The following is a 27993-nucleotide window of genomic DNA, read 5'->3' as shown; positions in this document are numbered from 1 at the left end:
GGACTTATAGGTACCTTGACATTGCCCCCCGTGGCTTTGCTGCCGCTATGGGTTAACGGAGGAACGCTGGTGGGAGGAAGCGAACTTTCTTCTTCTCCTCCTTCTCTTTACATCCTTTTTTTTTTTTTTTTTTTATTTTGTAAAATCAATAATAACTTGCTCGCTCGACTCGCTCCCGTTAGGTGTAGGACAACAAAATTTCATTTTTCAAGACAAGCAAGCCCTCCTTGGGTGTATCTCGCTTTGTGCATGGCACTCGCGAGGACACCTCCCTCGGACGTACACGGGACGGCCTCCTCGACTTGTCCCCTTTTGCATGGGCTCTTTATTTCTTTCCTCTTTGTACCTCGCTTTGTACATACTCCGTTTGAAAGAGGGCAACAAGTGCGAGGATAAGCACAACTTTTATGATTGGTGATTGGCAATGATCATAATGTATCTATAAAACTTGTGTACTCTGGAATTTGTCTCTGTCCACAGTACAAGGGGCGCGACGAGTGGTGGACCAAATAATGCCACTTTAGGGACAAATAGATGTGTAAAATGTTTTTTTTTTTTTTTTTTTTTTTTTTTTTTTTTACTTTTGATTATTGAATGTAGTCCTCCGAGTTAACGAAGGATTTTTAAGGATCGATTACCTTGGAAATAAAAAATGTATCTGTAGTACGTAATTGTTGATATTGCTAACAGTTGTTTCTGGATTAGAATGGGCTGAAATTCTCAACGAATAATTTAAACTGATGAATATAATATATACTATGTGTACCATTGAGTGTACCCAATGAAACAGGACTGTTTACTAATATTCCGATTGCAGAAATACCATTTATTGTTCAAGGGTGTTCTTACTTTTTTTTCTGGGGTAAATTCTCGTTAAATACTGCTTTATAGCAATAGTGATTAAATGAAAAATTATCGAGTAAAAATTGCGTACAACATTTTTGAATTAAAATTTATTGTCCAAGACCTTAAGTATTTATAAAATAGTTATGCTAGAGTCTGCTGGTGATTCGCCTAAAGTTATTGGCGTATGTACTCTAACCGAGACATTCTGCACTCTAGACAAATCGTGCCATCGTGGGGCATGTTATATACCTACTCCTATACTCCAGGCGATGAGTTTTCGAGCCGGTGAAATCGGAGAAATGAAAAATGAGTACGTGTGTCATTTCTTTGTGTCGTCTTTTTAGTCACCCGCGCGTGAATTGATTTTTTTTTAATTTATCACCATCTGACGCACTCGATACTTTCTTGTTTCATGATATGGTCGTTGTTATTATTTAATTCTGTGCTATTAAGTATATTGTTCCCAGGAGATTTAAAAAACAAACTTTTATCTTGCAACTTTTTTTTTGACCGTTAACTTTTAATAGTACACTTTAGTTTAATCATGTGACATGAGTAAACAATTATGATAATTTTTCGTATTCGTGAAACTTGTCATGTTATAAAAGTTTCTTAATATTCTTATTTTTTCGTAGTATAAGGTCCTAAACTATTTTATTTAACATCCAAAGAATAGCATTGAAAATATAATTTTTAGTTGAATTAATTGGGATTAAAAATGTAGTTTATATTATATTTTGCTTTACGTTCGAGTAACTAATCTCAATCCTTAATTTATTTACAACTGAAAGAAAAGAAACACATTATTCTCAAATATATAGTAATCCAATATCTTTTGGTCCGAATTTTAATTTAATTATTAACCCACGCATTTTCATTTAATTGACTCTTGAAATTTTTAACTGAGACAATCTTCAATCAATTTTAATTATGGATGAAAACAGTCCCATAAAAAAAAATTGTTGTTTTCTTTCAAGTACTAATGATTTTAAGAAATTAATTAAACAAATCTGAACTCAATCAGCTAATTTAGTTATAACCCCACCATATTGTCACAAAGTTTTATATATTACTATAAACAAAGTTGACAATGCATCCAAGCTTTTCAGCTGTAAAATCATACGGATATATTATTATCCACATGCCAATCGTACCCGGAATAGTGAAGAAAAAAAAATACGTAGGGTCAAAGTCCGGATGGATCTCCTCAAGGTAAGCAGCTCATCGGGGACCATTAGTGGTATTCATTTTTTTTTTTTTTTTTTTTTTTTTTTTTCGTATTGAGATCATTGTATACTTATGGTGTTCGTGTGCAATATACGTACAGTAAAAAAATCGGAGAAGCCACAAACGTAGTACATGTCATTGACCACTGGGCACATGCACATAATGTTTTCTTTTTCTTATCGTGCTAGCAAGTATTTGTATTTTTCACCACACCATATTGGAAGTTTATTTATCCTCGTTTGAAAATGACAATACAAAAAATAATGAGTATACTAGAGATTTTTTTTAAATCCAATTTTTGAAATAATTACTTGTATATTTGACACAATGAAAAATTGTAAACATGGTACAAGTAGTTTATGAAAATAACTGGTTAGATTTAATGCTTCATTCTGAGGAATGAAATTATTTCAAATCTGTGCCGCGTCAAATATTACCGTTATATGGAGTATACTGGTTTAGATCAATCGATAGAGAATCCAGTTTTATACGTGTTTTCTTGGTCTTTTTTTTTCTACTGCATAATATCAAATACAACCATCTTAATTATTCATACTCCAACACGTATCTTTTCAAACAAAGAAATCATCTATATTTTAAAAAGGAATATTTCCGAAGCAAAGTTTTTTTTAATTTTTCAAAAATGTTTTAAAGTTTATTTAAAACAATTTATGTACAACTGCTAGATCACTATATTATATACATGATATGATTGTACATGAAAATACGAATTAATACAATTATGGCGAATTCGTTCTTAAAACGACATTATATTTGGCTAAGCATTTGCCAATCAATAAAAATAAGCGATTCCACTAAAAATCTTCATCTTTAAAGTAAGTATTTAAAAACATTATAATCTCAAAAATCGGAACTTTTGTCGAACAACCTCTGCATTATCTTGAGTTATTTGAAACCATCAATTAATTTACCAAATCATTGTTGTTTTGTCTACTTTTATAGTTTTGAAAAAAAATCGGCCTACTATATTTCTAATCTATTCATCCAATTTTTTTCACAAAAACATTTATAATTTTTGAAAAATACAAACTAAATGAAAATAGATTTGGAAAATAAACGGACCTAACTCAAGACAATGCAGAAAAAAAAGAAACTAACTACAAATGCACTTTTCTGAGTATCCATACAGTCAAATTACTAAAAATATATCTTACAACTTGGTAACCACGACATGAATCACGTGATGGTCGAGTCAATTGAAAAAAAAAAAAAAAAAAAAGATCACAACTTGATTGGCACGAAGCGTACCGCATACGGCAGAAAATTTAGAGCAAATTGTTTGATTTTCCGATGACCCTTTCGAAGGGGAAGTTTTGGAAGGCTCTGCCAAAAATGTCGGTGAAGGCGACCGAGACGAGGTCGTTGATGATGGGCCTCGTGACGGTAAAACCGGGCTGCCAAGCCCCATTGATGATCCGATCGAGTATCCTTTCCAGGAATTCACGACCGGCCAGCAGATTCGATATGTGGAGCTTGAGATCGCGGATGGTCTCCACTTCCACCCGTACTTTGACTTTAGCGCCGGGCTCCTTGGTGATTGTCGTCGTCTGCACGAGATCGTCTGAAAAGTGGACAAAGTGTGGTTACTTGCTCCAACAGGTTGTTCGTTTGTTCGTTCCACTGGCGAAGGAAAACTTTTTCTCGTTAATAATTTTAGTTCGATCGTTAAAGGGAAAGGGGTCACGTCAATCACGGGGAGAAACCATACGAAACAACCAACGAGTGAAATTGCAGGTGAATCTTGTTATTTTTTCTTGTGTTTGTACATTACAGAGCGGCCGATTGCTTTTTCCTTACAAATTGGTTTCTTACAATGTACGTTTTTAAAATGATCTCGTAAAAATATATCGTGGGATTAAGCTCATCGCGACAACAATAAAATTCGTACTTTTCTAGATACTGTCAATTGAAAAATAATCTGAAAAACTTTCAAAACTGCTCTAGCTAGCACTACGGTAAAAAAAGTTTCTCAATCATTACTTAATATCTTGAAAAGTATACAGCGCAACAAAACCTGTTACATCACTTTTTTTTGCAAGCTCTGATGAGCCCTGATAGTTAAAAGTGTGACTTACAAAGAGCTAACGTGAACTTTCCCTTGTTTTTCATCTTCGAACCCAAAACGGCACCAGTCACTTCGTAATCGCCGGACAAAAATTTGTCTGGAAAACTCTGCGTGTACACCACCTGCATGACAAAAACGACGATTTGTGTTTAAAACTAGGGCGATTTTTTTCTTGGTTCACAAAGTGTGAAAAGAGTTGAAGAAAAAAAACCTTGTAATTTTTCAGGTCGCTGACGAATTTGGTGACTTTACTGGCGGTCCAGCCGCTCTCCGTGACGTTTCTCAAGCAGATGGTGAAGCCGAGGTTGGGCAGTCCGCGTTTCACAGTCACCTCCTTCGCGAAAAAGGGATCAAAGGGTTCGACGTTATATTTTTGAAGGCCAGTTTTGAAGTACGGCCGGATGGAGTTGAGCGCCTCGCGGATGCACGCATCGAAGTTCGGCGCGCCCAACTTGCAATCCTTGAAGTGGTCCTCTGTAATATTTGTCTTTACTTTTCATGGTGGAAATTATAAATGTTGTAAAAAAAAAAAAATTGAATCTTTGTATTGCAAAAGTGACGCGATGTAGTTATTTTAGATGAGCAATACATTTTTTCAGTTCAAAAGTCGTTAAACACAAAATTACTATGTGCGAATAAAGGGTATTTACATAAAGCCGCAAATGACGCGTGAGGTGAAATTTTTTCTTTTAGTCAAAGTAAACATAAAAAAATCATTATTGCCAAGAGACGTCGGAATACTTTGTGCTCTTGGAAAATTTCAATCGTCAAGTCTATGAATCAAATTTGAATGTACTTCCTGTTGGGCTGGCAATCCATTGAGTTTTTTAATGAGTAGGAAAACTTCTCCGGTTTTGAGAAACTCAATATAAGACAAGGACGAAGATTCTCATTATTACTTTGCTCATGTGTTTTTAGACAATTATGAATATCCATTTTTATGGTGAACCAATAAGTGGAAAATTCATCAGTATTCTTTTGTTTTTATAGTAAATTGTTAATTTAAATTAGAAATACGACTACTATGTTCCGGTGTTTGATACACGACAAAGGTATCGGTAATTTTTCTCGAGAAAAACAAATTTAATCAATCTACGGAGGCAACTTTCACTTTGCAGTGCGCACATCTATTCGTACAAGATTTTATGAAATCACTCGTACTCATGCGACGGTCTACGTTTGTAGTAGAAAAAAAAGGCGCATTCATTCATGCACACATATACGTACAATTGAGTGCAGACCTTTATTGTTATGCGGTAACGACGCGCGGAGCAAGAGCATTTAAAATGAAAACCCCTCTAATGAATTTTGCAGCATTTGTCAATGTGGAAGTACAAAATTGTTAAGATGACAACTTTTCGTGTGACATTCGTGTGAGCAAGTTTTGATTATTATGAACGTAAAACCAAAGTCGGTGACCTTAAAATTACAGGCATTTGAGTTAGAATCTCCGTTTAATTAATTTGTAAAAAAATAAAATTGTAATAATTTGCATGCTATAGAGGATAAAAAATACCGCCATTAACAGTTTTCGAAGCTAACCCTGTAAATATTAATAGGATAGGCCAAAATAAAATTGAAATAGATATGGAGGATTATTCGTCAAAACCAAACAACATCGACCACGAAGCGTCTCTAAAAATATAAGCAGGAAATCGTTTTATGATATTGAAATAAAATGTCGCAACGCTTGTGTGTAATACACAAAAGTTGAGGACTTTTTTCGTAACCCTTGCAGTTATCCAATCACGGAGGAATATTTCAAAATTACGAATAGCAAAAAAACACGCGCATAAAATCCAATTTTGCAAAAATTTTTTTTGGATAAAGAGAAATTTGATGGATCTTACACTCGAAAAAAAAAAAACACGTCGACGAAAATCAGTACAAAACTGTATATGTACGTAAAAATGGTATTCAAATAAAAAATTCCAAGTAGATGGATATTACTGTGGAGCCAATGACCAGCGAGTAAACTTATACAATTGTACGCGTAACGTGTATATATATAGATGGTCAGTAGCTACCACACTCTCTTTAACTGTATTCGTATATATTTGCATTACTACGTGGGTCAACTGTACACGCAATATTTACGAGAGCCGGTTAGCTTTCGTTACATATTACCTGGTCCATTAGGACTTTTTCGCCAAATTAACTCTTGAAACATTTTTAAACGAAAGTCACCGATTTCGATGTTTTTAAAAATTTTTTTTAGTTAAATTATTACTCGACTACCGTAATTACTTTAGAAACGTTTTTAATTTTTTTTTTTTCCAAGGAGTACATCACCCTCAGTTGCGGTTCCACGAAAAATGAAGCAATGAATTTGTTGAGAGATATGGCTTTGTTGTGATGTTAATGCTTCCCAGTCACCCATATTGGCAATCTCGTGCCCCTTTCCCTGTGCTCTCTGGTCGACGAAGGACATCGAGTCCTGAAAATTGAGACCAGTAGTATGTACGCGCATACACACAAGTGCCAGGGATTCGTTTCGCAATAGGCTGCATAAAACGTGTGCTGCACATTACATTCTGATAAAGCGATAATTTAGACATTTTTTCATACGAATGCGCGCGCACGAGCTCAACAGGATTTGTTGCTAAATGCTATTCCTGTCGCTTTTTTACTGGTAAAATACGAAATTGATCTATAATCAGGTTTTCACGATGCAAAGCTATAGCATTTAGCCCTTTGATGGCAAAGCTCGAATGGGTTTCAAAAACTTGGAGAGCAGGAAAAAACGCGCAGGTTGCAACTTTGTACGCAAACAATGTTTGAGTGAAAGAACGGTGGGTTCGATAACGAAGAACGATAATAATGCATATGTTACCTTTCGTTCAAGCATTACTTTCGAAAGTGGTGTATATGTATAGGTAGGTACGAGATTATCATAATACACGTTGCACAAAATACGCAACACATTCCCGAGGAACAAAAACATGAGTTGGCCCAAAGACATGAGTTGGACGGATACTATTTTTTTGTGAGTTCCATTAGAGTAAACAAAAGTTTTTTTACCGTATTGCTTGCATTTGCTCTCGAGAAAAAAAAAAAAAATACATATATGTACATCTTGAAGGGAACTCGATCCATTTTTCCCGAGGAATATACAGTGATGCGTGGGACTTTGTGAACTACGTCCACATAGGTATGTATATTATCTACTTGTTCTCCAGCTTACACCGCAACCGCAGCAATATCTAATTGCGAGAAAAAAAGAAATTGAATAACACTTTTTTTGTCATATAATGTTAAAAGTGTAACAAATTATCAATTTTACAAATTAGATACATGTGTTTGGAAATAATTACAAATCATGCTGTACGAGATATTGTACGTGACTCTTGGTTAATTTTTCCCCCCATTTGTTTGTTAATCGATACCGAATTCACAATGACCACTATAATGGAGATTGCAAATATCTTTCCAGTTAACAAAATTACATCAACCGATGTGACAACAAACTCTGAAACAGTTCCAATCGCTCATTATTTTCATACAACTATTTCACGAAATAAAACTTCAAAAGTACCTGAACTTGCGCTCTAAAAAAACACTATACAACGGAGAGCACAAAACGTTAGTCTGCATGGAATACTTGCCAAAATCGGCAGCATCGGCCGTAGATCGGCCAACAACTCCAGACTGAACGAGCGCCAACAGCACTGGTAACAGCATCCCCGAGGAAATTCTTTTGCGGGAAGACATGACGTCTCGTTGGCACTTTGCTGGTAATGTTATACACTCGACTGGTAAATATTTGCACTCACACGCCTCTAGGATTTTTCGTCCCTATAAAGCTCCACGGGTGATTTGCTCTTTCGTCAATTACAGCGTGAGTAGTTGGTGCTCGGGTTTGCGCGCCTGCTCGCGCTTTCACTCGCCACGATGCATCTGACTTGGTTGCCGGTCGTTCGGACCTCGAGAGCTCGGGATTTTTCGTGCACGGGGTACCGTGGGGTATACACATACACAGGTATATAGGCACGCAGATCGGTTAGGTGGCTGGATTGGCTGCCTGATTTTTTTTTCTTTTTTTTTTTTTTTTTCTTCTACGCTTACGCAATTGCGATACAACCACACACCGGCACATGGGTTCGTATAGACACAAGACAACTCGGTTGACCGTGTGGATCGTATTATGGCTGGACCATTCACTGTCTTTTTAAATTGCCCGCTGCGCTCTCTCCCTCAGCTAGCCGGCGCGTGTATGCAAGATTATGGCGAAGGATCTCTGGAACGGCGGTGACCTGTTTTTTTTTTTTTTTTTTTTTTTTTTTTTTTTTTTTTCTTGTAGAAATGGAAAACTACCGAGACCTCTCGGAGCTGATGAGATTTTCGCACGTATTTATAAGTTAGCTCGTAGCTCGAGTGAAGCGCGTCACTGAACTCTGCGCGTCGGAAGAGGCGTTTCTGCAGGATGCGGTAGGCCTGAGAAGATTTTCACTTTTTACGGCTCTCCTTCCGAGCGCGTGGAGATGTAGTTGCGCGTTGGGCTTTTACGTAAATGCGTGATATGCTAAATGTTAAAAAAAAAAAAAAAAGCTTGAGAAAGGACGAATTTGGCTGTGTGCGAGGCGAGGAAAAAAAAATTAAGCGCGTGTGTAATCGCTCCTACGGCAATTGTTTGGCTGAGGTTGCGTGATCGTATACCGGCTAGAGTTTAGTGGGCTGAAACGAGGGACCGAAATTCAAGAGCGAGAGGAGAAAAACAACAAACTTTTTTTTTTTTTTTTTTTTTTAAAGAGACAAACTTTCTTTTTGTGGGTCGGGCGCGTTGGTTATCTCAGCTTGATTTATTCGGCTCTCGTTGTTAGCGTGCATCTCCGTGTGTTACATGTGGAATTTTGCGTGGAATTTGAAGTTTTCACGATTCAAGATGGCTTTGACGATACATAAAGTGAAAATTCGTTTCGACATTTTTGGACAATGGCAGACTAGCTTCGTTTTTTTTCAAATATTTTATAATTTTATTAAGTATAAGCAGTAAACATTTTATACAACTGTTATTTAAAAAATTTTTTTTAAGCTTTTGCAAAATAAAGATATTTCATCTTCATCAATATCGTTTGTCTTGTTTTATGATTTAGTTATATAATTATTTAAAATTATACTCAAATTATAATGATAAGCAGTCGAAAAAAACACACGGATCCAAATTAACTATTCAAAATAAAAGTATTTCACCAGCAAAAAATACATTTTATTACCTATTTTTAACGTTTATCAAATTGCGATTCACTAATGTAAAATATAAACGAATAATAAATTTTTTCAGGTTTACAACTTTTTACAGAAGACTTCGACTGTATACATTTAATGGACATGAGAAAAAATTTTTTTTTGTTCCAAACGTTTTTTGCCATTAAAACCATAAGACTGAAATGAGTCATTACAAAAAGTATTTTTTTAAATAAATTTAAAACTATTCTCGACTGCACATAGAATTCAAGTACTTCAATGAACCAGAGACACATAGAAGTAAAGCTGTATAGTGCAACAGGAAGTACGTATTATTCGGTATCGAAGTGGTTACGAGTGACGGATCCTGTAATTCCTGTGACTTCCAACAGCTTCATTCGAGCATGTGATTATTACCCATACGTAGTACGGGTACAAACTTTACCCATCGGTATTAAACAAAATTCTGCAAAAAAGTACCAGTAAAACATAAAACTTTCGATTCATCTCGTTTTATTTTTAACTCGAGCGCTTAATTGGTAATGAATAAAGAAAATGATGTATTTTACAAGATGTTTGATGCATCTCGGTGGCGATGACATTATTTATAAGCCACGTGTAAGCTTTTCTACGATTCACCGATTGTGGGTTGGTTTCGAAAAGCACTGAAAAGCACTTGATTAATTCTGGGTTCTATATACAACATGTTTGGCTGGAAGATCTCCTGATTGAATTTTTGATATTTTTTCTGCGACAGGTCCTGCGTATGAGAAAAAAATATATTTGTCCAAGCCAAACGTATGATAAATGTCGTAGTAAGATCGAGTGTTTGGAAAAATAATAGCACTCACGTTTCAAAAGCAATATTTTCATTTCTCGATCCAATCGCCAAAATACACAATACTTTGAAGCCAAACTGTAAGGTAATGCTTGCGGTAACGCAAACATACACGTATAGGTATACTCTTGACAATTTTTTTTTTTTATTTAAATGAACATCTACTTGTAACTACATGGTAACGCAAAAAAAAGGCACAATATTATTCGTCTCTCGTCCGAGGCAGACATCCATCTACATGTATACGCCATCAAAAAAAAGCCAACGAGCCCATTGTCTCGGTCAGTACAGAGATGACGTATAACATTTGGAAGGTGACCGGCAAAGTACAAACTCTTTTTCATCCCGGCACGCAATATCCATAATAAGTTTGTTTTTGTCCAAGGACATGAAGCACGAGGAAAAAGGGAAAAATGCGATAGTGTATGTAACACATGAAAAGCCCCGTCACAAGTGACGAATATTTGGGTCGCACATGTACATAATTATATGTATACGATACACGCACACGTTGTGTCCCCTGCACGTGTATATATTATATTATATAAAAAGGAGAGATGACGAGTACCAGTGAACAGTGCCTAATTGGCCCGTCGATCCTACACATCCTTTTTCGTTTGTTTGATTTTTTTAGTAATAGTCAAAATATTTTGACTATACTCTTACGTGATCCCACAGGCATACCTACACAGTTTAAGTTATCCTCCGGTTAGAAAAACAAACGAGCAGACCTATTCAGAAGCTGCGAAAGGAAAAAAAAGGGGGTCAGGTATATTAGCCGCTCATCAGGAGAGCTGTCCTTGCGTTACGGCGCGCATACGTGCCTGGGTACCCATTATCTATACATGTACATATATAACTGAGGTAGAGCAACGCCAGAGGAAGCAGTAGGAGCAGGATAGTTAGCGGATAGATAGGTCTTTGCGTGCGAAATTGCATTGCCTCGTGTTACACGTATACGCGTGTAGGTATAGAGAAGGAAAATATTATATATAGCCGTGGCTAGGCTCTCCGCTGCAGTGAAAGTGCCTGCAGCGTTGTGCAGAAAGAGCTAGAAACCAGTCGCCACTGCATCTGCCAATGGCCTCTTCTCGCTGCACCTCGGCTGCTCGCTTCCTCTGACGAGCCCGTTTGGACCCTATTTCTTCATCTTCTTCTTCTTCTCTTTCCTTCTGCCTTTTTGGAGAAAAATTACCGCTGCCGATTCTACCCCTTGCCGATCTTTTACCGATTTTTCCGAGGATGCTGCCGATACGACTGACGCCCCTGTGGCCGATCTTCCTGCTGGGCCTGGCAAAGCTGGGCTACGCCGACATTAGCGACGGACCGATTCGTGAGTACCGATTTTGACACGATACCGATCTCGGTTCTCGAGGTATACAGTCCTTTTTGGGGAATCTCGAGGTAAAAAGTGCGCATAGGTGAAACGACGAGAGTGCAAGTATCGCCGGTATCTTTGGACTATCATCGTAACGGTTGTTTCGATCGGTTGCCGGTGCAACGATCGATCCGCGCACCGACTCTCTCCAAGTGCAGCAGACTGTATACCGTGCAATGACCACACCGATCGTCAACGCTTGGTTTGGTTGGTTTAACTTCTCCTTTTTTTTTTTTTTTTTTTTTTTTACGTTCGTCATTTCGTGTATATGCATTTTATTGCGCTTCGATCGCGCAGGTGTTAAAAGCCAAAAAAACTCGAGGGAGGCTTCGGTGTTTCGAAAGAATTTCACAACGACGATACCTCAGGACCCGTGAAAAGTTGCCCAAAGACGAGTCGTATACGCGGTATTGTTTCGGCTTTTTGCCCGCTTCTCCTCCGGACTGCACTTTTTCCTCTTGGAAATGATTGTTAGTTGTGCGATTGAAGAGGTGGGATAAGAACAAGCGATTCGAGTTGAATTTTTTCTAACTCAAGAGGTGAACGTGACAATGAAATTAGTCAATTTTTTTTTTTTTTTTTTTTTTTTTTTTAATTACCGAAATAATTGGAAAAACGAAACATTGATATCGGTATTTTTTCTTTTTTTTTAGCCGAGTACGTGAAACAATGCTCGAGAAGCGATCCGATGCTGAAATCTTGCCTGATCGGCTCGCTTCACCACCTCCGGCCGTATTTGAGGGATGGTATTCCCGAAATCGAACTACCCACAGTCGAGCCGTTTTACGTAAGTTTATTTTATTCTGGCGATTAATCATTACTAGAGACAATTCTGTTATTAATCATTTAATGTGATTTTCAATAAAATTGCGAGGAAAGTATTAGAAAACAACAATTGAAGGTTTTCCCGTAAAGTAATAAACGCGTTTTTGTCGTCAAGTTATTTTTTGGAAGCATAATTAATTATATGTGTTTGCTGTCTTTCCAACAACTGTAATTTTTTTACCAACCGTCCGTCTCTATTTTCAACATTGCAATAATTTGCTTTGGTTAGGCAAAGATTTCCCGTAAAAGTTCTAGTTAATTTTAAATACCATTTTTTTTTTAGTTGGTCATATAAAAATGACACGTAAAGAATAACTGTCACTTTTGGATTGTCAGAATGTGTCAATTGAAAAAAAACCTCTACAACTCATTTCGTGCAATAAAAAAAAAAAAAAATTAAATTAATCGCTCTCAAGCAACGCTCAATTATCATTCTAGGCTAAACATGTACCTACTGCGGTGGAAATGTATTTCTCATATATTTCGTGGTGTTGTAACACTTAGAGAAAACATTTTTTTTCTTTCAAGTTTTATTTGAAAGCAAAAATCAGATCTCTCATTTTGAAAAAATTAAAAATATTTGTATTAAATCTGTACGTTTGTTAAAATTCAAAGCTAAAGATTCTAATTTGGTCGAAGGCCGTACTAAGCTCTCAAAGCCTTTCGAAGTTTTAATAAATAGTCCAAAAATGACATCAGAATTTTTATCGGAAATTTTGATACCACAACAGTCGCTGTCACTTATAAAGTAAAGATTCGTGTTTATAACATCTCGCGGTTGTGTGCTGGACAGCAATAACTCGAGAGATGATTTCCATGATGAGTAAGCGCGCAAAAAATTTATGAGGTAAGTGATGAAGAATGGCACGAAAACGAGAAAAAAAAGTCCATAACAAAAATACTACAGAGCAACAACAAAACAATGTGTATTGTAACATAACGATGTACCGTGAAAATACAATTTAAAGCGATTTGGTTGTAATGACTTTTTTAAGCAATGAAAATTAATTTTGTGTTAAAGTTAAAACAATTATGAGATCGAAAAAGGCTGTTGCTTTCATTTTAAATGGAAAAAAGTAAAGGCTAAACTGGTAGTACAGGCTCGTGTCTCATTCAAAAATGTTTACTTTTGGCAACGCTTGAAAGGAAAATAAGACTTTTTAATTTTTTACGCAAACTGTTCTATTAACGACTGGGAAGGCGATGGGTTATAAAGTATAGCTGTCATAAGTACATGAAATAAGTGCAAGGGCCAAATTTAATAATCATTTGGTACATCGCAATCTCGATTATACGACGATTTTTTCACAATCCACCAAGCTCTTGTATTTTTGCTCAGAGCCCGTAACGTTACACCTATTACATTACTATTGAAAATGTCTCTGTTCAACAAGGCCAAAAAAATTATAACTCGTTTTGGACACATATATAATACAAAAAAAAAAAAAAAAAACCCTTTATAGTCTTTGGTCCCATTCCAGCGTTCAAAGTATGCTGGTTTTCGTAAAATGGCCCATATATACGCCAACACATCATAAACCCTGTACACATGTACATACATACAACGTAATAAACGTATATAATGTATGCCTGTACGTATACACGTACAAAAATATACGTACCCATGTAGTACAAACGCGCGTGTCGCTGGTCTCTGAATTCAACAGATGGACGAGCTGAAGCTGTCGCTGACAGGTGGACGCAACGGTTACACGGTACGGCTGCGCGACCTGTACGTGAAGGGTGCCAGTAACTATACGGTAGTCGGCATCAAGCTTGGCTCGTCCTTCGAGGCCAAGATCCACATGCCCAAGCTTCTCCTTGCCGCCCAGTACACCAGGTGGGCCATACAACTCCTTTTCTCTCTCTCTCTCTCGCTCACCTTTTCTCATATACCCGCCTGCATCAAATAATACCTTATTCTTTGTACTCGTACACTTTTGTAAGTACTATGGTTTTGAATAACGTCTCTCTCGAATTCCATTGTAAAAGTCGATCTGTGTACATACGTATGCGTCATACCGTTTGTGCTTGATGGGTGGAATTTTAATGAGTCGCGGACGTTCGCGGATTGGGGTATTAAGTGTACAAAACAAAAAGTTTGAAACTAAAAAAAAAAAAAAAAAAAAGAAAAACGTTTCTCTTTGTTTTGCGAGTACAGAGGCTCGGAGTCTTGTAAATTGATGTATACTTACCAAAAAAGCAAAAAAGAGAGAGAGAAAAAAAAAAAAGATTTATCTTAATGGTAAAGAGCGCCTTGCTCGGTGATGTAAGTACAGTTAAACACAGGGAGCCTTTTGTACACGTAATGTGTCGAAATCCTCGAAAAATTTCAAGAAAGAAGAACAAAAAAACTTTTGTCATGACTACGTGCATCCAATCAAATGTCTTGGATTACGTTGGGTCCATTCTATTCGTAACTTTTAACTTGAACCATCATGGAGTGGTGATCACAAAGTTCACTAAAATAGAAAAAAAAAATGTTCTTTTGGTATACCTACATCTTATTTTTAAATGAAATTGAGAGATCTGCCGTAAGTACAAGCACAATCGAAGCCAATTTTGGGTCTCGATGAAATATACAACTTTTCACTTCCTTCATCGCACCTCGTGAATTTCCAAAGATCTCGACGTATCTAGGTACACTTGGCACGCGCTACCGTCTCGAAATCACTCGGCAACATTTTATTAAAAGAATATCACACAATGGATATATCATATATATATACCTTGGGGTGCAACGCCCGACCAACCACACGCGCGCACGTGCAAAGTATCGCCGGTCGAAACTCACGACCCTCCTTCGAGCGTATACATACATAATGATAATAATAGCCTTCGCAAGACGCGTATAGTATAAACCCCCTACGGGAAACGTACTCTTTATAGGTAGACATGAAAAAAAAAAAGAAAAGTCTGTCTCTACTCCCCTTGGCTTTTTAGTTCCGGAGTTCTGCTGATCCTCCCGGCTAGCGGCAACGGCACCTTCCAAGCCAAATTCGAGGACGTCAGTGTCCTCCTGGGTGGCAACGTCTCGACGCATCCACGCGACAACAAGACCTACTTGAACGTCGACAACCTCAATGTCATCCTCAAAGTGAAAAACATACACATGCGCGTCCGAAACATCTTCCACGGCAACAGGATACTGAGTGAGTGCATAACGATAACGGTTAATCCAAAAATGTGCGTACCGATCGAAAGATTTTATACCACCTTCGCTTGACTTTCCAGCCGAAGCGACGAATCTTTTCCTGCAGGACAACGGCCAGGAGGTTCTCAAGTTGATGGAGCCCCAGCTTAAGCAAAAGCTCTCGACCCTCTTCGCCAGCATCGCCAACCAGCTGCTCCGGCACGTACCGGTTGAAACGTTTTTGCTCCCGTGACGATCGGCATCTCGATAATTACACCTAATTGTTGCTAAGGTCTACTCGCAAAGAACAAATATATCGCTCCGATGAGTTGACTCTTTTTTTATTTTTTTTTATTTTTTTTTTTTTTGCATACACATATTTTTAATTTTTTGTTACGTAGTTTTACGATACCGATGAGAGGAAATCGTATACATGTTTAGCGAAACGCTCCGACTCGAGGTTGCGAGCGTGATGCTTCTTTCCTACGATTATAATTGCCGTCCGTGACGAAGATTTGTTCATCACTGTGGTTCATACCTATTTTTTCCGCGAATACCTACACTTGTTTTTTTTTCTTTTTTTTTTTTTTTTTTTTTTTTTTACGTTATAAAGACGTTTGCTCTTTGTCGATTAAAAGTGAAATGGAGAAGGAAAACAATAGAATTGATGAAAAAAGACACACTGGGCGTGCACTGATTTCTTCCCATATGTACTCCCTACCGTAATAACTTCAGTAGTTCAACTCGTTTGTTCCATTCAGTCAATAGAGGAGTGAGAAGCGAAAAAAAAAAAAAAAATGTTCTACAAGTCACGAAAGGTTGAGGCGAAAGTCGTCATTAGAAGCCTTGACTTTCCAAGTTCACCGTCACGGCAAAGATGAAAGTTTGCGAGAAAACTTTCTACATGTTTGTGTCGAACGATTGCAGCGCTTGTACATATTATATAGGAATGTGTACAAGGATTTTTCATAGGGTTGTAATATTTTTTCTTTTATTGTCATTATAATCATCATTGTTATTATTTATTTCTATATTTACACACACAATACTGGCATATCCTCGTATCGAATTATACCGAACGCAACTGACTCGTTTGTCTTCACGCCTATGTATACTATCTCGGACGGTTGTGTTTTTTGGTGTTTGGCTCCATACGGCTCGCTTCTTCCTCCTACTGTTCAATACATGTTCTACGTCAAAAATAACTTTTTTTTTTTTTTTTTTTTTTTCTTTTTTTCCGACCAACTGCTAAAAAAATATTTTTGAAAAAATGGACGAGGCGGTCGTTCAGGGGAACAGCTTCGAGGCCGGGATCTTGGAGAAGAACTTGTCGTTGACGAAGTAGGCGAGGTGGTGGTCCCATTCCTTCTCCACGATGGGCAGCATGCTCTTGTAGATAACCTGCCAGTACTCGTTGACGAAGGTCAGGGCCATTTTGTCTGCAACGAAAAAACACACGCACCGAGCGCTTTACACGCGATTGCGCGAGATCGGGGGAGAAAAAAAGTAACGAAACTTTTTCTTTCAATCGCGTCCAATCAGCGCGACGGCAATGAAGATTAAACAAAAAAAAACAAATTCAATAGAACTTACTGAGTGCCTCGTCGCCGTTGAAGAGATCGGTAAAGTAGACCTTCATCGACTCAACCTCGGGGAAAACGTGGAAGTGCTCGACGACGAGCCTGTCGTACTCGTTGACTCGACCCTCGATGCCCCAGGTAGCGCTGATTCCCTCCATACTGACGTTGAAGTAACCTGTAGAAAAAAGTAAATTAAACAAATTACACGCGATACCGATCTCGAGCTGAACATCTCCCGGAATCGTGTCCAAATACGGTCGGTGTGTATCGCAATGACTCTCGTTATCGATACGAAAAAATCGGTTGAAATAACCTACCCTTCCCGCCGATCTTGTACGGCCCGATAGCGCCCTCGGCCTTGTAAAACCCGTCGATGAAGACCTTGGGTATCTCGATGTCCACCTCCAGGTTTACGCGGTCCCCGGTGAAGCTCGGCCTCACAGCCAAGAAGCGCGTCTTGGCCAATCCGTAGGTCGTGGTGTTGCGCAGGACGAGTCTCCCGGCTATGTCACCGGACTCGTACTCGTGCTCCATGAAGTCGATGTAGTACGGGTCCATCACCGGAAGCCCCAGCTCGGGAATACCTGCAATACCCACGCGAACAAGGCTATACATCGCACACCTGATCTAACGGTAAGTCCTTTGGTGGAGTTAAGTTCGTGTTATACCTTTGATGATGGGCATCCATGTCTCTTGGATGGCCAGTCGTAGGCACGAGGAGTAGTCCGGGGTGTCGCGCTTGCAGATCTTGAAGCTCCTCGCTACGGGTGACAACAATTATTTCATCGATTAGTTCAACTAAATCGACTACACCTGCACTCGGGTTAAATTTCCGATGAGCTTTTCCTGTCGCGCTGTACCGAAAAATCCTCGGCTGCCCACAAAATGCAGTTTCGCGTTTCGGAGAACGGCCCGGCACATGCAATCATAACTTTGCATCGCTGTGTGTGATTATACGGGGGACACGACCGAAATTTCAACTGTACTGTAAGATTGCACGCCGCGGGAGGGGTGCAATTATGGATAATACGTGTCATCTCGGCGCATCTACTATTTTTTTTCTCTTTGAACTTGATTTCAATACCTGTTTATTCGACGAGCTTTAGTAAAAAACAAAAAAAAAACGCGCAAGTCTATGGATTTCAACTGGTATTATCTTGCACGATTGACGCTTTGCGTGACAAATGAATAAAGTTGATGAAAAAAAAAAAGGTATTTAAATATATCTTTCGTAACAAGCGCGTTTTCCTCCATATTAATGCGCGTATGATAATTCCATTCAATCTCTGGGTGTCGTGTACAAAACGCGGAGCATTAATTCCATTCGATACGAATCTTTGTGGAAATGCGTGGATGTCGTAAAGCCGAGCGCGAAACCTTCAACCGCGTCGTTATGATTTCTAAACGATGATCGATAAATCGGAGCACCTATAGCGCGGTCGTGAAATACCCGCTTCCAACGTAATCCGGGTAATCGTTAATGGCGAAAGATTAAAAAAAAAAAAAAAAAAAAAAAAAGTTACCCCTTTGGTGAACGCAATTGTATTGTGCTTATTTTGATTGAACACTAATCAGTGGTTATATATTCGAGGATGATAATAATAAAACGATTGTCATGGGATGTGAGAAAAAGAAGAGAAAAAACTGCGCCGATTTCAACAGTTGGGGTCTCGACTCGTACAGATTTTCAGGACAGCAGAAAGAAAGAAAGAAAGAAAGACCGAAACTCACGCAGTTGCACTTCCTCGAGGCAGGTCGCGTGGGCGACGAGAAGGGCGCAAACGAGGGCGCAGATCAGCCCCGACGACGACATGGTGTCAATCGATGCGTAATAAATAAAATAAATATATATATACGTATATGTATATGTACGTATATACAAGCGAAACACACTTTGGCACGTTCGGAAATGCTATGCCCCATCGGCCAATTAAACGCTCTCTTTATATAGTTTCCCGCTCCAAGGACTCGCTTGCCTATCTATACCATGTACCAGTGTATGTACATAGGTAAAATATACGTACGTGCACATCTGTGTAATAGTTACACGACGGAGCAGCTAACTCCTTGCGAATCGCCGGTGGTGGTGGTGCCGAGACTTGCTATATGAGTCGTTGCAAAATTGCATGTCATTAATGCACGTGCAGAAAAAGAGATGGACGCATAGGCTTGTGCGTTGGGTATTGATGCGTCCAAGTATATATATACATATATTATGTATACTATGTAACCGTGTAAAGAAAAGTCACACGTCAACTCCTTCTCGTGCACTTGCTCGATGTTCAAGGCTTCCCTTGCTATATGGAATGTGGAATATATTCAATCACAATATTTTGACACGAAGGGTAAAGGGCACTATCATCTCGAACGGAAAGTTTTTTTTTTCTTTTTGAAACTTTTCCGAGGAAAAATCGTCACTTTTACGATCGGACACTTTTATCTACCTAAAATGTTTCTTAAACTGATTTTCACGTTTAAGGTCAGTGAAACCAGTACAAAAAAAAAAAAAAAAAAAAATCTGTTGAGTTTTTTGTTGTATCCAAGCAAAGCTAACGAGCGCGATGCAATTTATTGCGCGACGGCGTCTTTCGCTAATCAGTGATATCGGAATACTTCAGATGCAGTGAGATTATTAAAAAAAAAAAAGATATACATATATATGTATAAAATTACCGCGAAAAGACGTCTTCTCTAAAGAGTAAGAAAAATGTAATCGTATGAGTCCAAAAAAAAAACATATCCATTTTTTTTTTAACATATTAACAAAAACAACAAAAATACATGGTAAGTATATGTACGATGTTTATAGAATATATGTATATATTTTCCATCTCTTATACATGATTCACCAGAAGTGAGCTCGTGTGCGTATTTATGTATAAGATGTATATAGGTACACCTGATGAATAAGTATAGTTTGCAACCATAAAACTTCAAGTACTTGTTTACCTTCGGAGTACAAAAAAAAAAAACAGTAGTTATATTATTGATCACGTACACATGCCTACTCATTTACAAATAAACCGCAACAAAAGATTGTTGATAATACAAAAGAAAGCTCTATCGCCCGATAAACTTGAATGAAACTTAGTACAACGCGATTATCAAAATACACACCGTGTATCCACACGTGATTGTATTATCGTCCAACAACTCGACGCAAATTTATCTTTTGGCACCACCTGTAGTCATGTATTTTTTTTTTTTTTTTTTTTCTCGCCTATACACATGAGTCTGCGATGGGTATACACGCAAATCCATCGTTTTTACAACCCCCTGGTTCGTTCAAAGGCGCGAAGACACCGAGCCAACTTTCATAAGTACACTCATACGTGCAATTTCATACGTGCTCTTTGGCATTAATTATGCAACGAACGAGGAATCCCATTGTTGCACTGCCACGGGAGGTGCTGCCCTTGTCGTCGCCGGCGGGCGTTTACGCGGTGCCGGCAAAGCGAGAATAAATCAGAGATATATTACACTCGCCCGATGCGCGCCAATGGGAAATGGGGCTTGTAAAAGCCCAGCCAGTGCGTGTGTCACAAGGTGCGCTCGCATACAATATACCGATTCCTCGATAATCCTTACGAGAGGGGGGGACTTGCTTTTTTATATGATGTATGTACGATGCATAGGAGAGCTGCCTTTCCTCCCCCCCCCCACGGGTAGTAATGAGCATTTTTTTTATCGAGCTCAGCGCGCACATTGTTTCTTTCGATCCCATGTCGATCGACCGTCACACCGTATACGTATATATATGGTATTATCATTGTTAGGTGTGCGAAGAAAAGGGCAACAGGTTGGCCGTGATGTCATCGGGACGATCGATCTGTATATTCACGCGTGTGGCACGTATATACCTATAAATTACAAAGTTCTCGTTATACGCGCACCTTTTTTTTTCGCATAACAATGATAACGGATGCTGTGAATATATATACATATCGTTGTGTAGAGGGAGAGAACGGCTGACACCTTTTTTCTTCTTCTCCCTCTCTCGTTGCATCTTGTCGACTAATTTATTTCATCGGGTTGGGTGGTAATAAAAAAAAAAATAAAAAAAAAAAAAGAACAATCACAACAGCTGACATTGAAATAAGGTTGCGTATGTGGGTATGTACAATCTTATCCCGAGGAAAAGGAGCTGGTCGATCGGTACAATATGGGTATTCGTGCACGTGAAACGAGAATCAGGCCTTTTCTTAATATATTGCTGTTTTAATTGACACGGTTATTGAGGTGTTGTCAAATGATGATTGTCAATTGAGGCTTTTGGGTTACTTCGCGATAAATAGTACAGAATGTTGATTAAAATCTTGGATGGGTCTTCGTAATTCTAGAAATTTTCATAGTCCAATGATCACGTACGTAGCAGTTGTCATATTTTCGTTGTTTTTGAAAACATCTTGCCGCGACTCGAAATCAGAGGAAGAAAAAAAAAAAAGGTTTATTTGTCAAAAAGCACCTTGAAAAAGAGATCATACCTCGCGGTGACCCAGCACATGTATATATATGGTTTTTTTTTACTATGTCACATATAACACTTAGAATTTGTGATTGCAAAAAAAAAAAAAAAAAAAAAAAAAAACAGCAGCTTGCGTGTACGTCGTAAGTTTATGTAAAAGCTGAGCTAAAAGAAGATTGAGGCTGTTTGCTGGAAAACAGGTTTTTTACGAATACGTTTCATCCGCTCGGGTAACCATTGGCTATACATATATATACATGTGTATACTGACAGATCGCAAAATCGAGAGCCAAGTAGACAAACGGCCACTTTAGGAGTAGAATTGCGATATCGCGAGGGCATCGATAGCCGAGCAACGAAAAAATACGAATCGTCAAGGTCGAGAGATCGGTAATATTTATTTTTTATCCCCGCCCATCTAACCCGCTGTTCCTCTTCCGTCATTGCAAAGTCCCACGCCCAATTACACACATATACATGCACTAAAAAAACAGAGCCCATTTATGCACGTGCGTATAGATATATCGGTAAGAGCGACGCAGGCAAGTACGCGTGTAAGTATTAGCAAATGGAAAAAAAAAGAAGACAGCAAACAGCTACAACAGCGGCAGGTGAGGTGACTCTCGCGCCGCGCTCTGCCTGCGCTGACACACTTTTCCACAACGCGCTAAGGACGACGAGTCTCTCTCTCTTTCATTCTTTGCACGAATTTCTCTGCTCGGCATTTTTTTCACCTACCCTCGGCTTCTGCGGCAAGGCATCGCTCCTTTTGTCCGCACTTGCAACGAGAGAAAGAGAAAAAGGAGGCGTTTGGCAGAGTATACCTACGCGTGACGAGCCCTTTATTGAGATGCTCCCTCGCGCGCGCTCATTCCATGACAAATAAGATAATCAGATATTATCTGTTCTTTTTTTTGCCGATACTTGTGTCTCTTTCAACTATACGCGACTGCACGGACGCTAATGTTCAACGTGCAGTGATACTACGTACCTGTACTATGTATAAAGGATCCCTCACGTGCACACCGTGTGTGACTTGATTTTTTTTTTTTTTTTTTCGACACACGGAAATTTCCGCGTTTGATTGTATACTTGCATGCGTCTTTTGAATGAAAAGTTGCCGGATAGGATGACTGTGCGTGGCGGACGAGTCACGAATGCTGTATGAAAAAGTACTTGGAATGTAAATATACCTAATACGTACATAAAAAATATCTTGCTGGTTTTCTCAAATGTACGAAAGGAGGGGAAAATTTCAACAACTTGCTCTTTATATAGAATTTGAGTTCGTTCCAATGCATAAAAGAGGCATGCCCGCTTGCAAAACGTTATACTGCAAAAAAAAATTAAATAAATAAAAAAAACGACGCGAATTTTTTTCAATTTTCATTAAGCAAGAATATTAAGTCATCTTGAATTTCTGTTGCAACAGTATACGTATTTGAAAACGCGAGTAACGGTAAAGCATCATTTGTTGCTGTCTAACATAAATTTTCATTTCGATCGATTTCATTGGACTTTCATGAGTAACAGATATACTTTACCAATGGAAATATCAGCGGGTGATGGATCGTTTTTATTTTAATGTAATCATAATTTCATGTATAACGCAAAAAAGAGGCCGGATTTTACATATTTCCCATTGTGTTTTAATTCGTAATGCAATACATGCAAAATTTTCAAACGATCAGATATCGAAAATAAAAATTTATTTTAGTAAACATAAAAAAGCGAACAATATAGTAAAAAATCCATATTAAACTTGTTAGGTACGTGTACTTGTACGTATTGTTTATTGTTTTTTTTTTTTTTTTTAATTTTCATGTAATTTTAAATTTAAAAAAAACTCATTAAAACTACTAAAATGTATAACTTGAGATAACTATTTGATAAATAGATATTAGAAAAATACAACGTTGAATATCAAGTGTTTTCCTCACGATTAAAACCAGCGCAAAACTTTTTTACTTTCAGAAATTGAAAAAGATTGTGTAAAAAAATAACGCCTTGCTCATGTATAAGCAAGAAACGATAAGTTACATTCAACCCCCAAAGCCCGCAGTCGATCAGGTTGGTAGCCGGCAGCTGCAGCTGATGATGTGCGTGCAGGCTGGTAACCGTAGCCGGAAAAAAAAGCGCGCGAGCAGCAGTTAACACATGTACAGTGCTGTCTCTCTCACTCGCACGAACACACGCCATATATATATATTTTTTAACTGACAGCGACCGAATCAACAGCCGGCGTGCTAATGGAGTGTGCTGCCATCTGGCCGCCACACCACTACTACAGCAGTACTACCACTCCATTGATCCGGCGAGCTGGGATCAGCTGATTCGGCCCGATTCACGTGGACGCGTAGCAGACTATACAGAGCAAAACACGCAGTTGCACACAGTTGCGCTATATACATGGTCAAGTGCTCGCACAGGTATTTGGAATCGTTAACATTGTTAACTTGCCGTTTGAACGTGATTATGGAAAACGATGCAAACGAGGAGATCTGCGAGGACGACTTTTTCATCGTACCCTGCAAATACGAGTGTGAGTACGATGTGATTGTAGCAATACAACCGAGCCGCAACGGAGACTCGCGTGCCACATTTGTTTTTGCTTCCTTTTGGGGATAAATAACGCCACAGAACATGCCCCCTGCTTAACATGCTTTGCCAAAAGTTGCATTTTTTCTTGCTCACGTTGTTTTTTTTCTCCTTCTCTTGCAGATCTGGACCACACGGCTGACGTCCAGTAAGTGTAAACGCTAGCGTTGGGCAGGACAAATCTCGTTCGAGATGGGTTGCTCGAGGAGCTTTCCCGAGGTGTTTGCAAGCTCCCTAGAATAGACAGTTTAGTATTAAGGATGGGTGATGATGAAGTGGTGAATAATCCGTTTAAATGAGGTTAGGGGCATCGACTTAACCTACAAAGCTCGCTCTCTCTGAGCTGGTGGTTTTTTGAAGACTGCACGAGACTGCGGCCTACGCTTGAATGAATGTTTTGTTGAAATTGTGAAATATTTAATTAGATCGGTAACTTGATTACCTACCAATGGCTCTGTGCTTTGAATTTACAGGTTGCACGCATGGGGCGATACCATGCAGGAGGCGTTCGAGCAGTGCGCCCTGGCGATGTTCAACTACATGACGGAGTTGGAGCGCGTCGAGGTGAAGCAAGTCTTCCACGTGGAAGCTCAGGGTGAAGATATGATGGGTCTGCTCTATCACTTTTTAGATGAGCTTCTGTTTATGTTCTCTGCTGAACCGTATCTTGTGCCAAGGGTAAGTTTAGTGTTTTTTTTTTTTTTTTGTTTTTTTTCTTTGTACATTTTATCGGCTCCTTTTTTTTTCGTTTCTTGATTGTTTTGCAGTTACGTTTTTACATATTGCGTTTAGCACATTAGTGTAAATATTAGTATGAATGAAAAATCACAATAAAAAGTAAAAGTAACAATTACAGTGTTGATTCAAATATCATATGATGTAATGTAAGAAGAACGTTTTTTACTTATCTGCTGATACAGTGCTATCAACAGAAGCTCGAAAGTATGGAAATTTATGATCAAACTAGATTATCTTTTAATTATTTACGTCATCGGAAAATTTAAACGTTAGCACACAAGGAAAAATAATGGTTTTGTAACAAAAGTTGCAAAAATCCAAAATCATGAATTTAAACTCAGTTTTATTGTTCAAATTTCTAATTATAATAGACATTTCTATCGTTTAGACATAATGTTTATAACGCGATACCTGGAAAAATTACTTCGCATTACCGTGGCTAGCAGTCGGTAAGATGGTGTAAACTAAATGCCTATTGAGTGAAGTGACGTTGCATAACTTTTGTAGTGTCACCCAATGATAAAATGAAAATTAAATAATGCCACAATACACTAAGCTTACGAGTCATTGTGAAAATAAACGCGTTCAGGTAGTAAAAAAAAAAAAATCACTCTATTCCAAAAAACGGAGAAAAAAATAAGCAAAAGAAAAATACTAAAGAATCTCAGTAAATGTTACAGTGAGGGTAATTTTTTGTGTTCTCGATCGAAATCAGCGGGTCAAAATTCTAGAGTTTGACCAGGAAAACTTCCGGATAAAGGCAAGGGCGGCTGGCGAGGAGTTCCAAATCGGGAAGCACACACAGGGCGCCGAGGTGAAGGCCATCACCTACTCAGCCATGCAGATCCACGACAGGCCGGAAGTCGAGCGGCCCGAGCTCTTCGTCATCGTCGACATATGATCATCGTTACATACAAGTACATGCAGAAAAAAAAGAGAGAAAATGCCCAGACAGACTTCAGTGCCCTGTACTACAGCATATATATGCGTGTAATATACAGATATATATTTATATACAAATCGTGCAATGGTATTGAAAGAGCCAGTGCAGAGTCGTGCGTATACTGTTAAATGACCCTCTTTCGCCGAAAACGACGGGGAGAAGGACGAGGAGGGGTGGTAGGTATGGTTGTAAGAAACAGCCCCCGTTGAAGTTACCGTACCGCTTAAGAAAGAGGGTGAAGCAGCCGTGTACAATTCTATTGTGCGCCCTGTACACGAGAGAAGAACGCGCTTCAAATAAATACGTTAGGAAAAAAAACAAAAAAAAAAACGTAGCGGACCCCTGTCCCCTCCTCCTCCTCTTCTCTTCCTTCGCCCCTTGTGCTTATTTTTTCTCCCCTTCTTTCTCTCTTCTCATTCCAAAGTCGGGCCCCGGGAGTCAGATGCGGCTGCCCGCGCCTCGGCGCCCGCGACGACGACTCCGAGTGCTTTTATTTCCGAGGCGTCGCGTTTCTCTTGCGTTTTTTGCACATACCTATATCCACACCGCATTCGGTTCCCGTCGCACATGCACACGCACCTATACATGCACTCTTTCTCCTCCTTCCGGCTGTGCGTTAACTCTCTTTCGAGACGACATCTCGGTCTCTCTTTCTCTAGAATGTATGTATTATTTTATGATGTACACCTAAGACTCCATAGACCTGTATGATTTTTTTTTCTTCTAAAGTTAGGTACACTTTTGTTAAGACTCCTCCGAACGTAAAAGCGAACCAGCGTGTATTCTTCTTTTTTTAATCTTAAAATTAAGAACACAAATGTAAAATGCCTATTTACAGCTACGAGAAATTAAGTAATGATGCGATGCGCGTCCTCAAAGGAACGCATGGCCCTAAATGTTGTTTACATGCGGGCTTGTAATAGTCGTATTGCGACGGCTGATAAGTATCGCTATAAATATTTAAACGACGTTGGTACAGAATTGTCTAAAATAAAGAGAAACTGCTGAAATACTTATACAACGATGACAAACATGTATAACGTTAAAAATACTTACAAAGCTTGGAAAGCCCTTATTTCGTGAGTACACGGGGGATTAGTTGCTTTGTCCGAGGTAAAAATTAAATTTTTAGTGACATTTAAAAAAATTTGTTTAATGCATTTAATTCACGTTATATAGATTGTGTATGCAACGTTTGCTGGTACTTACAAAGAAAAAACTTGAGAAACATCACGTTTCAAATCACTCTTCTCTTTTCCTGTACAGTGTGCGCCATCATCTGAAAGTCGGGAAAAAATTTATTATTCAGCTTTGCCACGTACGTAAGCGGGAAAAAAAATCATACTCCCGAACTTTTATTTATTTCATGCGAGCCGAAAGAGTTTTAACTTTAAAACTTTTCTTGCCGATCCAATCCTAATTACACTCTCGATTTTAGAATACTTTTGCATGCGTCATTGCCTCTGTCTACCGTCTTTTTACATCTACAACGTTGGACAAATCTTTGAGGAAAGAGTGAAACGAATGGTCGCAGGTAAAAATCAAACGAAAGAACTGTAGTCCAATGCTCGTGGCATCTACACAGCCCAGCATATACTTCCAATCTTGAGATAATGCCGAATTTTTGTTGAAACGTTCGCAAGCGAGAACTTTTTTTCCTTCTCTATCTTTTTTATCTTCCCCTGTGAATTTTCTTCTTGATGCTAAATACCTACCAGGATCATTTGTCTCGTTTCCTCTCAATTTATGTCTATTTCTCTAGACCTTTTTGCGCGTATCGTTGATTGTACGCACACGATTGAATGCGCACACTACAATAAAAGTACACCGTGTGTGTATAGCGTATACACATTTATACATATATTTGTTTGTATTATCACGCGATGATAAAAATACCACAAAAAGGGTGTAAAACCTCTTTCGGAGGCGTCAAAAACAATAAATACGGTGAAAATCAACCATCCGTTGCTATGCGCAAAGTGCACGGAAAAATGAAGTAAAAATAAATAATACCGATTAAAGGCACACGAAAATAATGAATAAATCATAGAAATAAATACTCCCCTTTTCCTTTCCTACAAAATGTATTGTACATAATTATATCTTTACAGTCTACTAAATTGTTGAATCATCTCCTCGAAAAAACCAAGCC

The 27993-nt window shown here is 38.5% G+C and overlaps 4 protein-coding genes across 4 annotated transcripts; 2 read left to right on the top strand and 2 right to left on the bottom strand.

Annotated features, from left to right (window-relative positions):
• Nucleotides 1-3337: 3337 nt before the first annotated feature.
• Nucleotides 3338-7986, bottom strand: Jhbp16 (Juvenile hormone binding protein 16). The gene is made up of 4 exons (XM_089591382.1): nt 7765-7986; nt 4371-4633; nt 4170-4281; nt 3338-3655 (listed from the first exon to the last, which is right to left on the bottom strand). The coding sequence occupies exons 1-4, from the start codon at nt 7868-7870 to the stop codon at nt 3360-3362; spliced, it is 777 nt and encodes a 258-aa protein (XP_089447508.1). The 5' UTR covers nt 7871-7986; the 3' UTR covers nt 3338-3359.
• A 3018-nt stretch (nt 7987-11004) lies between these two features.
• On the top strand, nt 11005-16065 carry LOC106640804 (protein takeout-like). Its single transcript, XM_014354948.2, has 5 exons — nt 11005-11514; nt 12213-12346; nt 14052-14224; nt 15328-15536; nt 15619-16065. The coding sequence occupies exons 1-5, from the start codon at nt 11424-11426 to the stop codon at nt 15768-15770; spliced, it is 759 nt and encodes a 252-aa protein (XP_014210434.2). The 5' UTR covers nt 11005-11423; the 3' UTR covers nt 15771-16065.
• A 540-nt stretch (nt 16066-16605) lies between these two features.
• Nucleotides 16606-18954, bottom strand: LOC106640771 (protein takeout). Its single transcript, XM_089591415.1, has 5 exons — nt 18829-18954; nt 17766-17858; nt 17415-17681; nt 17111-17272; nt 16606-16956 (listed from the first exon to the last, which is right to left on the bottom strand). The coding sequence occupies exons 1-5, from the start codon at nt 18908-18910 to the stop codon at nt 16805-16807; spliced, it is 756 nt and encodes a 251-aa protein (XP_089447541.1). The 5' UTR covers nt 18911-18954; the 3' UTR covers nt 16606-16804.
• A 4926-nt stretch (nt 18955-23880) lies between these two features.
• On the top strand, nt 23881-26171 carry Archease (protein archease). Its single transcript, XM_014354941.2, has 4 exons — nt 23881-24104; nt 24284-24308; nt 24634-24838; nt 25614-26171. The coding sequence occupies exons 1-4, from the start codon at nt 23972-23974 to the stop codon at nt 25797-25799; spliced, it is 549 nt and encodes a 182-aa protein (XP_014210427.2). The 5' UTR covers nt 23881-23971; the 3' UTR covers nt 25800-26171.
• Nucleotides 26172-27993: the final 1822 nt, after the last annotated feature.

Source organism: Copidosoma floridanum, unplaced genomic scaffold (assembly GCF_036245765.1).
Source record: "Copidosoma floridanum isolate Cflo_tuat_1 unplaced genomic scaffold, Cflo_Japanese_pri ptg000013l, whole genome shotgun sequence".
NCBI classification, from domain to species: domain Eukaryota; kingdom Metazoa; phylum Arthropoda; class Insecta; order Hymenoptera; family Encyrtidae; genus Copidosoma; species Copidosoma floridanum.
This window is presented reverse-complemented; position numbering and strand designations above follow the sequence as displayed.